The 13,380-nt window shown below is 45.9% G+C and overlaps 1 protein-coding gene across 8 annotated transcripts in view; it reads left to right on the top strand.

The window, feature by feature from the left end:
- The window catches only part of NALCN (sodium leak channel, non-selective), a 294,176-nt gene extending 285,136 nt beyond the window's left edge, over positions 1–9,040 (top strand). For 3 of the 8 annotated variants that reach the window (XM_032610834.1, XM_032610831.1, XM_032610836.1), the window contains 3 exons: positions 1,346–1,495; positions 3,716–3,833; positions 7,017–9,040. In XM_032610834.1, coding sequence (XP_032466725.1) covers positions 1,346–1,495; positions 3,716–3,833; positions 7,017–7,210 — 462 coding nt within the window. In that variant the 3' untranslated portion in view covers positions 7,211–9,040. Of the gene's footprint in view, positions 1–1,345; positions 1,496–2,724; positions 3,834–6,126; positions 6,529–7,016 lie in introns of those variants that run through there. The other 5 variants (XR_004346630.1, XR_004346629.1, XR_004346631.1 and 2 more) reach the window with 5 other exon arrangements.
- The last annotated feature ends 4,340 nt before the right edge of the window (positions 9,041–13,380 follow it).

Below are 13,380 nucleotides of genomic sequence, written 5' to 3'. Positions count from 1 at the left end.
TCCATTGAATCACATTTTTATAACTTAGCATGAATGTTGAAAAAGCAGTTTATGGATATTAAAATAGTTGTGATCTCCATTTATGAAACATGAGTGTTCACAATGCCAGAAATCTCTACATACTGAACGGCAACTGAATTTACAAAACTACTTTTAAGTTACTCCTAAAAATACCAACATATTGTTGACAGTGTTGTTTGATCTTTAATTAAAGACCGCCTCTCCCCAGAGTTTATGATCTGCTTCCTGAACTATAAGCTTTAAGACTCTCTAACTCATAAATCCATGAACATACACTGTGTTGACACAGACTGTGTTTACAGTGGGCACTTCTATTAGGTTATTACTTTTATGAGTGGTTTTGACCTATGCTTCACACACAGGGGAAGAAAATCAAACTAACCACTAAACATTTATCCATAACAGATTTTTTTTTTTTATCCTGTTTCTCAGAACAACACCAGCTTCGAAACATATCTATTGGAGGAGGAAAAGTCCCCAGAGCAAGGAGCCAGTCCAACCTTGAATAGCAAGGCAGCTGCGGCAGCTGGGCCACCATAGCCCTGCTAGGTCAGGGATCACGTCTGCCCCCCACAGGCCCTGACAGGGCATGGGCAGTGCCCACTCACCTGTTCAGGCCTCAGTGTGCGCCAAGACAGGTTGGCCCGCGGCCGGATTGGCCTGCTCCAACCAGAGCCAAGACCAGAGCGAAGCAAGGGTTTCACTCATCCACCCAAGTCTCCTGCCTCTTCCAATTTAGAGGAAAGGAGCGATCCACATTGGCTTAGTGAGCACAGTGTAAGATAAGGGGAAAAAATAGAAACTCACATTAATGATCTAAAACTTCTGTTATACTGTATAGCACAGGGAACTGTACTCAGTATTATGTAATAACCTATAAAGGAAAAGGATCTGAAAACGAATATTTTTTTTTTTTTGAAAACGAATATTTATATCTATATGTATAACTGAATCGCTGTGCTGTACACCTGAAACTTAGCATTGCAAATCAACTATACTTCGATTAAAAAAAATGTTTTCAGAGAAGGAAAAAAAACTCTATTTAAAGTAAAACACAGGTAGTATCAGTGAGCATAACTATTCCAATTGTTATGCAAATGAAAACAGGATGGGAAGGCAATTCCTAAGTCTCCAAGTCCTCCTTTAAAGCAATCTGATATTCCTCAGGGAAATCAGTTAAGAACCTTTACTTGGAAGCTCTTAAGAGGTCACCAGGCATTCAGGTCCTTTGAAGAAGAGAGAAGAAAATAAGATTTGAGCGGTGCGGGCAGGGGGATGCTGGGCTGAAATTCTGGTCCCTGAAAGAACAATCCTATTTCCATAGAAACAGCAGCAGTCCTGCAGCATCATCCACAGCCTGAGAGAGAGCCAACAGCAGGAGCTGAGCCGGTTTCTGAACCCACCCAGTATTGAGACCACGCAGCCCAGCGAGGACCTGAAAGCCAACAGTCAGGATAACAACATGCAACCCGAGGTACGGTCGGGGCGGGAGGCGCCCGTCACCTGAGGGTGTTCGCAAAACACGTAGTCATTTTACACAAGTGACACTATCTCTGATAGGAAGTTAAGTTGGAAAAAAAAAACTGGAACACGTTGATCCAGTTGATGTTTGTGTCTTTGTCATCCCTGAATCATTGGAGGTTATCTCAAAAGATTCTGATTTGTATAGATACAAAAAACAAGTGGGAATGCTCTGAACTTAATAATCCTGTTGATTTTTGTCTGAAGAGTTAACATCACATGACTTAGGAGAACATGGCTTGCCTGAAGCTCTGTCCTAAGTGTTTTCTCCTCCTCACCAAGTCACAGAAACTTGCAGTAAAATGAGCAAAAATGCTTGCAGTTGGCCTTCCACCTCCTTAAATAGTCAGGCTCATTGAGGATTTGTCCTTCTTTAGCTGGGCATCAGAAGAGCATATGGAATTTGGGGAGTCTTAGCTTGAGGACCTTCTGTGTACTAGGGCCTGGCATAGCTTCACTTCCAGACTGCATCTGCACGTCCATAAAAAAAAAAGCACAGAGTCACCAGCGTCCTGGAGAGCTTGTGTGTGAGAAGCAGCTGGTGGGAGGCCTGGCCTTTGTGAAGCTTAGTTATGAATCGGCTGGAGCTGGTCTCGGATCTGGGTGTGTGGTGACACAGTCGGGGCAGGTGACAGACACTGAAGCCTGGGGCTCCGTGGCCCAGCAGGATGCTCCAAGGGGCCCTCTTGTTCTACAGCCCAGTTTTGGGTGGATTCATGTCGTTGGCTCCCCAGCCAGTAGGAATCACGTACCACCGACTACTTGTGCAGGGACGGTCAACACAGCAGGGACGTGGGGCTTCTACAGTGGCCCTGCCGCCTGTCTGCCCTGAGGATGGCTGGCAGTGGTCGCGTGTGGTGCCGGGGTAAGAGCAAGACAGCTGATCTCGGGTGACCTTGGCCTGCAGCGGCTTGAAGCAGGATTTCGGTTCCCCGGCTGGAGACTGAAGTCAGGCTGCGGCAGTGTGAGCGCTGAATCCCAGCCACTAGACCACCAGTGACAAGGCCCTGGCCCGTCAGTTGTGTAGAAATGAATGGCCACAAAGAGAAAAAAAGTAGTGAAACAAGTAAAGTGTTTCTTAGGAGGAAAAAGAATACGTGTGGCTAGACACACGGGTGGGCTCAGAGGGAGAGTCGCGCCCTCCCGGTAGTTTGAATCACTTATATGCGGCATTTCTTCCAGCTTCCTTTGGCCAATCATCTTGCTTTGCCTGGTTCTGAGCCTGTATTTGGCATATCTCGGGGTCCTCCCCTGTGTGCACACTCATCTCTTAGCCAAGATGGATTCTAGTGAAGAGGCCTATGGGTAGGTTGACATCACCTACCATGGGGTGGCGCCCCCCTCCCTTTTTGACCTCCGAGGAACCTTTCTGCGCGTGTGTAATCGGGAAGGTCTCCTTGACCTCGAGGATGAGGAATATGTGGTCTCTTATCTGGGCAGGGCTCAGCTTCTCCTCTTCATCTTGGACTCTGTCCACGGGGACGCACTCCAGCTGTTCAGCCTGGGGCCCATCTATCTCCTGCCTCCCAGCCAGCGAGACAGGGGAAGTGATGGCAACAGAGCTCTCTGGTTTTAGGTCAAAAAGCCCAAGAGGGGCCACTGAAGAGAGGTGAGGACTACGGTGCTGATAAAGGGATGCGGATGGTGAACCGGAGATGGGGTGAAATGCATGGAGATCTGGGCATTTCTCTTTGGCTTCAGTCTTAACTGGTTTAAGTTTTGTTCTCTTCCGGGGCCCATCCTAGAGCTTTGTCCGCAGAGAACTCTTCTGGAGGCTCTGGGTTGGCAAGCGTGTACTGTCCCCAAACCAGGCAGTCCCGCTGTTCCCCCCCCGCCCTGGTACGTGGCGGTGCCCCCAGGGGTGGCAGGTGTGTGGCCTTGGGAGTGGAGAAGTCTGGGAGGGATGCCCAAGAAAAAGCACTACCTGCAGGGTCGGGCCTACTTTCTTCACCCTGTGCAGTGGTGACTCTTCCAGCTTCCCTGACTCTTTTTACCCATTTTCACTCTTCCTGTCCCCATTGTTGACACTATGGGTCCGTGTTGTCTTCGCCACTTACTTTCCTGCGGGGCTTTCTTCCTTCCTTAAAATGAAATGAGGGTCCAGGCAGTGCACAGAGGAGGAGAGCACAGCACGAGGAATAACTGCCTCATTCTCCCGCCCGCACCCCTGCAGACGAGCAGCCGGCAGCGGCTTCTGAGCCCCACGCTGTCGGACCGGGGAGCCAGTCGGCAGGACGCAGCCGAAGCCGGGAAGCCCCAGAGGAAGTTCGGCCAGTGGCGCCTGCCCTCGGGTACGTATGGCAGGTCCTTTCTCGAGCAAGTGGGGCATTTTCAGGGCATCCATATGCTCTTTGTGTGTTTGGGGTCGTGAACTTCAAGATTCAGGCAGGTCTGCCTCTAAAGTTATATTTATAGACAGTAAATAATGAAAAAGGTATTTCCCTCATCAAAAACATTTCCCTCGAAATAACTTCTCTGAACAGAACAGTATTACCCCTTGTGTTCAGCTAATAGAGAAGGCAGCACCTATTAACAACGATATTATAACCACGATCTAGAAAGTGGTGGCGATTACCACCAGGGACTTCTGGTGCACGTTCCAGGCATTCCCAAACGTAGGCAACATTCATTTAATCTAAGAGGGAGTAGGTGGATACATGTCACTCAGAAATGACACAGGTTTCTCAAAAGAAGGAACAACAAAACTTATTTAGTGCAATCTCATCTGTTATAGTACCTACTGTACACCAATCACTGTTGTGAGGGCCTTACACGTTCCCTCCTCTAAGCCTCACGGTCCTATTATTTTCCACATTTTATTGATTCAGTGAGAGCGTTTTCTTCTAGAGGGACATGGGGGTCTGGAAAGCCAGGATAATCCCATTCAGGCCACGCAGAGGTGGCAGGAGAGCAATGATCTGCCCGGCCCAGGGTTTTCTCTGTAGAGAAGTGAGCCCACGGGAAAGCGGGGGCTTCCTAGGCTCTAGAATTGTGTCCCCTCCTCAGCCTGATTCAAGTGAAGAGACAGAGACTGTTGCAGAGTCTTCCGTAGCACATCTGACCCGCAAAGCAGAAGACAGTGTGCCTTACCCTTGTCCAGTGCCACTTAACACCAGGGAGGGGAATCTCTTTTTTCCTACCCCGGAGGCTATTATGCAGGGATCAGAGAGAACCGGACTTTCTTCAACCTGGTAAAGGAAAGCCGGGAGTGAGGGGAAACAAGATTGAGTAAGTGCTGGGGCCAGGCCATGAACAACCCCAAATTACAGGCTGAGTGGTTTCAGCTTCATCCTGTAAGCAGTCAGGAACCAGGAGAGATTTCTGAGCAAGACATGACATTTGGAATCCTGCTGAGGAAGACTCACATGGCAGCAGTGTAGAGAGTGGGCTGTCTGTGGCAGAGCCCCGAGGCAGGGTTACGAGCCAGAGGATGGTGTAAGAGTGTGGGCGAGAGGCGATGAGGACACAGGCGAAGGCGGTGGTCCAGACCATGGAGGGACGGACAGGAAAGACGACCTAGGAGAGATGCACAGTCCTTGGTATTCACTTAAAAGGATGAAAGAAAGGATGCTGTCAAAAGTGGCTTCAAAGGCCCATAAGTGGCCCCAGTGACAGCAACGGTGATAATTAAAGGGACATGGTATTGGGGATGCCCTGAGTTTGAAGAGGCACTGGGCAGGAAAAAGAGCATTTCAAGATGATGGGGTACCAACGATGTACCCTCCCCAGTGTCATGCTATGCATTTTCTTTTTTCCCTTTTATTTTTGTGTTGAAGTTGTATGCGTTTAAGGTTTACAGTGTGGTGTCTTGATAAACGTTCACACTGTGAATTATTACAGTAGAGCTAATTAACACGCGTCACCTTACAAAGCTACCGTGTGTGTGTGTGTGTGTGTGTGTGTGGTGAGTACACTTAAAATCTAGTCTTTCAGCAAACTTCAAGTATACAATACAGAATTATTAACTATATTCATCATGCTGGACATTAGATCGCCAGAACTCATTCATCCTACACAACTGAAACTCCGTACCCCTCGACCAACACCGCCCCATTTCCCCCACCTGCCCACCCATAGTAACCATATTCTACTCTCTACTTCTATGAATTTGACTTTTTTAGATTCTACATGTAACTGAGAGCATACAGGATTTGCCTTCCTCTGTCTGACTGATTTCACTTAGCATAATGCCGTCCAGGTCCATCCATGTTGTTGCAAATGGCAGGATTTCCTTCTTTTTTAACACTGAGTAATATTCCATTTGATACACACCACGGTTTCCTTATCCATTCATCCGTTGATGGACACAGGTTGTTTCCATATCTTGGCTATGGTGAACAATACTGCCATGAACATAGGGATACACGTATTTCTTCAAGATAGTGATCTTGTCTCCTTCACATGTGCACCTTCAAGTGGAGTGCTGGACTACATGGCGGTTCTGCTCTGCATTTTCTTAGGTCATCTCATTTAATCTATTTTAATTCTCACAACAGTCCAGTGAGGAAACTTGAAATCTCTTCATTTTGCACTTGAGGAAACTTGGGTTCAGAGGCATGAACTTGATGTTGGTTACATCTACAGGTCACAGAAGTGGGACCCCAAACCATGACTGATAGAATCCCAAAGCCATGAGTGTGTCAACAAAGTCTTCATACAAGCTGCTTTATCCAGGCACATGGATTGGAAAGATGAATGCTACCCTTAGCGTATTTTAAATCTGTCCAGGAATCATGCCTTTTTCTCTGATGCTACACTTCTGTTTTTACCAAAAAAAAAAAATGTTATTTACCCACCTTTCCTCCCTTACCTTCTCCAAACCTCTTCCTCTCCCCTCACTGTGTATTACACTATCCCTTCTTTTCCTTTGTTGTTTGTTTATATTAATATGTATATAGTAATGAACACCGACACATTTCCATGACACTTTATTTGCCCAAACTGGAACTTTCAGTGATTTTTTTGGTTTTTGTAGTTATCTCAAATTGCAAGCAACAGGGCTTCCCTGGTGGCGCAGTGGTTGGGAGTCCGCCTGCCAACGCAGGGGACACGGGTTCGTGCCCCGGTCTGGGAAGATCCCACATGCCGCGGAGTGGCTGGGCCCGTGAGCCATGGCCGCTGAGCCTGCGCGTCCGGAGCCTGTGCTCCACAACGGGAGAGGCCACAACAGTGAGAGGCCCGCGTACCGCAAAAAAGCAACAACAAAAAAACCCCCAAAATTGCAAGCAACATATTTTTTTCAAATGGTGTTACTAGTCCATGAACATAATTTTAAAGTCCACTATGAATATAAAGAACCAGGCATTTGAAAGGTTTCATATGTGACATCTATGGGTAGGACTTGCTCCTGGAAAGTATGACTGACAGAACCATCGGGGGTTTCAGGAATGGCTAGCAACGGGGGGGGGGGGGGGGGGGGGGGGGGGGCGGGAAGCCACACCAGGCTGCTGATGGGACTCTTGTTGATTCCACAGCACCAAAACCAATAAGCCACTCGGTGTCTTCGGTCAACTTACGGTTTGGAGGGCGGACCACAATGAAATCTGTCGTGTGCAAAATGAACCCCATGACAGACACAGCTTCCTGTGGTTCCGAGGTTAAGAAGTGGTGGACGCGGCAGCTGACAGTGGAGAGCGACGAAAGCGGAGATGACCTTCTGGACATTTAGATGGAAGCCAGTGAAGATGAAAGTCCACTGGTGAAAACTGACTTCTGATATGTTCTTTCATTGTCCAGTGAGCAATCCATAATTGATGTATAATTTAAGTCCAACTTGTAACAAGATTTTTTAAACTGATTTCTGTCCTGCCATAGGAAGGCATAAAACTGGGTCTGTCAAAGCTGTGTGTGTGATGGGTTATTATCACGCGTTCAAGAGAATCTGCAAAATGGCAGTTTTGTAATATTAGCAACTATACCAACTATACCAGATGTAGATCATTCAGAATTTCCTATATTCCACCTCTGTAAACTAAGGTATATTCGTGTATGCTCTTACGCATTATTTTCAGCCCCTGAGAGAGTGCTTAGCCCAAAGTGGCTGATATTTATGGTGCAGGAGCTGTATTTTTAGTTCACGTTTTTCCCACTTCCTCTAGAAATACCTCTCTTGGGAGAATTTATTTATGATTGATCTGAAAATGTCAACACTGAGCTCATGCTAAAATGATAGTAGTTTTACAAATTAGATTCTGAATTTTAAAAAGTACACTCTTTTTCTCATGTTATTTTAAAAAACATGCACAAGCTATTAGAGATCAGAACAAGTCAACGTCTGTCCCCTTGGCCTGTTCCCAAGAGAACTGCGTGTGCAGCTACCAAGCAAAGAAATGGGCCCAAAGAGCTGACTGATTTAAAACAAACCTGTACATGGATCACTTGGGGGTACATAGTTACTTAAAGATGTTGAGTTTCTTAAAAAGCCTTTTAATAATAGAGTTTAGCACAAAAAAAAAAAGTAAAACTACATGATTCAGCTCATTTTAAAAATCTTTGCATGTGTGATGTTACCCTTGGCTTCATCTCTTACCCAAGGTGGGTCTGTTTTGCCATAAATCAGCAAAGAAATTGAGTCGCCCCCAACACACTATTGCAGTGTTCAATTCAAAATGATGCCCTTGCTACCAGACTCTCCTATAGAAATAATGGTACTCTCCAAAATCTCACTCCCAACTCACAATTTCGTTATCTCACAGCTCAATTGTATATGTTTCACACATCAGCTGTCCATGTCCTCTGGATGCAACAGTGGTTCTTTTATGCTGGGTCAACCAAGTAGAAATGCATTTGGGCCTTTACACAATTCTTGATTGGAAATTTGCTGTTTAGATTACTTCTTTTTTATTTATTTATTTATTCATTTATTTATTTTTGGCTACCTTGGGTCTTTGTTGCTGCGTGCAGGCTTTCTCTAGTTGCGGCGAGCGTGGGCTACTCTTGGTTGCGGTGCTCGGGCTTCTCATTGTGGTGGCTTCTCTTGTTGTGGAGCACAGGCTCTAGGCGTGCAGGCTTCAGTAGTTGTGGCATGCGGGGTCAGTAGTTGTGGCTCATGGGCTCTAGAGCACAGGCTCAGTAGTTGTGGCGCACGGGCTTAGTTGCTCTTCAGCATGTGGGATCTTCCTGGGCCAGGGCTCGAACCCGTGTCCCCTGCATTGGCAGGCGGATTCTTAACCACTGCACCACCAGGGAAGTTCCTAGATTACTTCTTTTAATACAGTGTTGATCTCAGAATACTTTGACCGCCACCCTACTCCCCCAGTTGCTTTATGATCTATTTCTGTCTATTTAACATTCTTAACTAGCCAAATATCACATTCCTTCTGTATAATAAATGTGACATTGTGGTGACAGTCCATATAGTGTTTATATGATTAATTGTGACAATAAGATAATGGGCAATTAAAGTCAGTACAGCCGAAAGGATTTTATTTCGTTTTATGTTCATTTAGAGTCTACTTTTTGTACTTAAGAAAATAAAATAAATATTGGATTTATAAAAGAATTTACTTCGAGTTGATGATCATTTCTAAACCCTTCTCACATGTGTGTGTTTGGGGGGTAGGAGACGGCTTGGTGGAGGGGCCACTAAGGAGCTGGCATTTTGCAAACTCTGTATTTGAATATTCCATCGATAATTAGTTGGCAAAAGCTCTGTCCCTGCTATTCATTTCAGCTCAGTTCCTAAGCCAGAAGGTTCCTTTCACTTAGTGCTCATAAGGCTGAGTGAATACTCTGTACCTTCCAAACTCACAAAAGGCTCTTTGGCAGCCAGGGCGTGGGTGGGTCTGTACTAGTGCTGCATGAAAACGAGACGTTTTTCCTCTTGGCTCATTACACTTGAGTAATACAGCTTCATTCTCACAAAACGGCGGAGCCCTTTCTAAAACGTCTGTAATTGATGTTCAGCAGAACATCATTGTTGTTCATTCTGCAGTGAAGCAAGGGGCAGAATAGCAATGCACTTAAAGCCACAGCACCCTGCATTTGCAATGAAGGGAAACAACCAGACGACTCCCGTGGGACTTAACGCCACTCTTTTCCTGAAGCCAGTAGAGCAGACGGCAAGCCCAGAAGATACATGCCTCACCCCCTTTTAGATTTTGCATCAACTTATAAACAGGCTGGTTATACAGATGGGAAAACGTCAGCCACAATGTCCCCTGGTCCTTAGGGAGGCCAGACACTGATACTAATCCTGTCATCATGCCACCCACTGCCTTTAATTAAGGGATGCTTTGGGTTCTGAAGGCATCAGAAAGCGTAAGGGATAGAATACTTGACGCAGAGACCCCCGGGGAACAGACCACACACGCATTGCACGTAAGGCGATTCAAGGGGACTCAAAGGGAACAGGGATGGAGAGAATGGCCAGACTGAGGCTATTCACTCTATTCTCAGTGGTGGTTCAAGAGCCACAGCCATCAGCGGGGACTGGCCGTTTGTGCCCTGCCTGCGCTGAATCAGATCGAGCACGTAGAAGAGATACTGGGCTTGTAAACATTCAGCAAAAGCAGTTTCTGGGCCAGCTGAATGATGTGTTTGCCTGTTTCTTTGTAAAAAGTGGCATATACCACAGACAGGTGGCTTCCAGTGGCACTCTTTCTCAAAGTCCTTCGGAGGATCCCAAAATATTAAGCAGGCAAAAGCAAGGCAGCCCTAGTTGAAATGTGGGTGAAGATGAGAACCCCACCCACATGGCCTGTCTCCCGCCTCTTATGGACTGAATTGTGTCCCCCCCCCCCCCCGCAAAAAAAAAAGATGTGTTGGAATCCTAACTCCTAGCCCCTGTGGATGTGACCTTATTTGGGAATAGGGTCTTTGCAGATGTGATGAGTTAAGTTATGGTGAGGTCATACCAAAGTAGGGCGGGCCCTGAATTCAATATGACCGGGGTCATAAGAAGATGAGAGAGACACTGAGGGAGGAGAAAGCCACATGAAGACACAGACTCCGAGGCAAGACAGCCATGTGAAGACAGAGGCAGAGATTGGAGTGATGCCACCACAAGCAAGGAACGCCTAGGGTGACAAGTCATTGCAAGAGACAAGGAAGGATCCTCCCCCAGGGGCATTGGAGGAAACATGGCCCTACATTACCTTGATTTCAGAGGTCTGGCCTCCAGAACTAGAACTGTGAGACAATAAATTTGTTTTAAACCACCCAAATGCTACAAAATTTGTAGTATTTTGTTATAACAACTCACAAGCCCAGTCCATCCCCCAAAGACGGCCTGAACCATCCTAGTGTTCCAAGGAAACTAGTTTGAAAAATACTTGTATAACTCAAAGATCATCAGCTTTGGAGTTCCACAGATTTTTCAAGTCCTGGATTTATTATAGTTACTCCTGGTGTAATCTGGGTTGAGTGTTATACCTCTGAGACAAAATTCAACTTCTTGCTTTAAGAAAGGCAGGAGAGGTGAATTCATTCACTCTGTTTACCTGAGTGCCTCACAAAATCTGCCAGATGGGCTTAGTCTGAGCTGATGTGCAACATACCCCAGACCATTGCACTAGCTGTCTAACCTCCCAACCAAAATCCCCCGTTGACCAGTTGTCAATTGGGCCACTTTTCTATCCACCATAGCAGGTTTCCAGCTTAAAGCAGGCCTGAGTCAGTGGAAGGGAAAAGATCAGATATTAAATCAAGTTCAAGTTGAACCATTCCAGTTTCCGAATTGAAACTGTATTTGCTACCTATGGGGACCACTGAACGTTTCTAATATCTAAGGGTGAGGAGATACGAAATACAGTCACATTCTGGGGTACTGGGTGTTAGGACTTCAACATATGAATTTCAGGGGGACGTGATCCAGCCCATAACAGGGTCTGTCTCCCTGTCAGTGGTGCACATTAGAATAGCCTGTCAGGGGACAAAAGGGTGAGCCCCAAGCCTGCCTGAACCCTAACCAGTACACTCAACTCTGAGTTTTCTTGCTTCCCAAAAGCCTAAAAACACAAAATCCATGTTTCCAGAATTAATAGAGAGGTCCACTTTTCTGAGTCAGTATGTGGAAAGAGACAGCCACCAAACACTGATACCTTAAATCCCTGTGTGCAGCCTGGAAACTCACGGCTAAAGACTTTCTTCCCCAGTCAGCTCAGTTCAGCAACTTACTTTCATGTAGTATCATTGCCACACTACTACCTTCAAAAATTACATCTAGACCTCACACTCATTAAGATGGCTGCTATCAACATTTTTTTTTAAAACTGAAAATAACAAATGTCGATAAGGATATGGAGAAACTGGAATCTTGGTGCACTGCTGGTGGGAGTGCAAAGTGGTGCAGCCGCTGTGGAGATCAGTATAGTAGTTCCTCCGAAAATTAAAACTCGAATTACCATATGATTCCAGCATTACCATTTCTGAGTATATATCCAAAAGAATCAAAAGCAGGGTCTCAAAGAGGTATTTTTGTACAGCCCTGTTTATAGCAGCATTGTTCACAATAGCCAAAGGCGGAAGCAACCCAAATGTCCATTGATGGATGGACAGATAAACAAAATGTCCATGCATATGATCAAATATTACTGTCTTAAAAAGTAAGGAAATTTTGATCCATGTAATATGGATGAACCTTGAGGACATTATGCTTAGTGAAATAAGCCAGCCACAAAAAGACAAATACTGTAGGATCCCACTTATATGAGGCACCTAGAAGTCATATTCATAGAGACAGAAAGTAGAATGGTGGTTGCCAGGGTCTGGGAGAGGGGGGAACTTGTCACTCAATGGGTATAGCGTTTCAGTTTGGCAAGATGAAAGGGTTCTGGAGATTGGTTGCACAACAATGTGAATGTATTTAACCCTACTGAACTGTACACTTTAAAACAGTAAATTTTATATTACATGCATTTTATCAAAATTAATTTTTTTCATTTTTAATATACTCTGTCATCGGATCCGAAAAGCTAGGGGCCAAATTAAAATAGCAAAACAATTCCAAAGCCACACTTAAATTACGCTTCCACATCCCCTTGCTTTCTGTATTTGACCAGTATACCCTGTTTAAATTTAATATTGACAATTATTTCCCCCAATGCTGTATGTCACTCATTCAAAATTAAAAAACTTCCTGTAGTATGCCCAGTAAGTATTCAAGTCCCACTCGAACGTTTAGAGGGCTGGCATCACCACCCACTGAATTAATGAGTTTATTCGTTGTCAGCGTGCTATCCTGATTCACAAGGCTACGTCAAAGGACTTGAGACACACGTCATTCCCCACAGGTACAGGCTTGACCTCCTCGGTCTTAATCGGTCCCAGGAGCATTAGGACAGTTGTCTTGGGATATGTCAGACCCCAGGCACTGTCTTCTCTTTCAGAGTCTGCATTTCACGTTGGAAACAGCATGTAGGGCCCTACCCAGGGAAACACTGAAAGCACAACAAAACAGTCAGCTAGGGAACATCAGGCTGGCGACAGGTTGAGCGTGTATTCCATAGGCCCCAGGGAGAGCTGTCACAGTGAACGCAGCTCTCTCCTCTGGTGCTGGGGACACTCAGAAGCTGGCTCGCCCAGGTCCAAAGCAGAGAAAGGCCTCCTTCTAGTCCTGTTTGAGCCAAGAGTCAAGAGGGCAGGAAGGAGTCCAGGCTCTCTGGACCTTTGGTGGGACTCACAGACTCACTGAAACACCCCTCAGGGGTTCATCAGGCTCTTCTCACATAACCTCTTCCTGACCTCTGTGCAGGGCCCCAAACTGCCCCACTCCAGAAGCCTGCTTTTGCCTCCCCCAAGCTCTCATACCAGCAAACACCACATTTCTGTGTGATGTTCAGTCTACCAACTGAACTTCAGAGCCAAACCCACAGAGAACTTCGAATCAGGTGTTCTTTT

Source organism: Phocoena sinus, chromosome 18 (assembly GCF_008692025.1).
Source record: "Phocoena sinus isolate mPhoSin1 chromosome 18, mPhoSin1.pri, whole genome shotgun sequence".
NCBI lineage: Eukaryota > Metazoa > Chordata > Mammalia > Artiodactyla > Phocoenidae > Phocoena > Phocoena sinus.
Note: the sequence above shows the minus strand (reverse complement) of the source record. Positions and strands in the feature narration are given on the sequence as shown.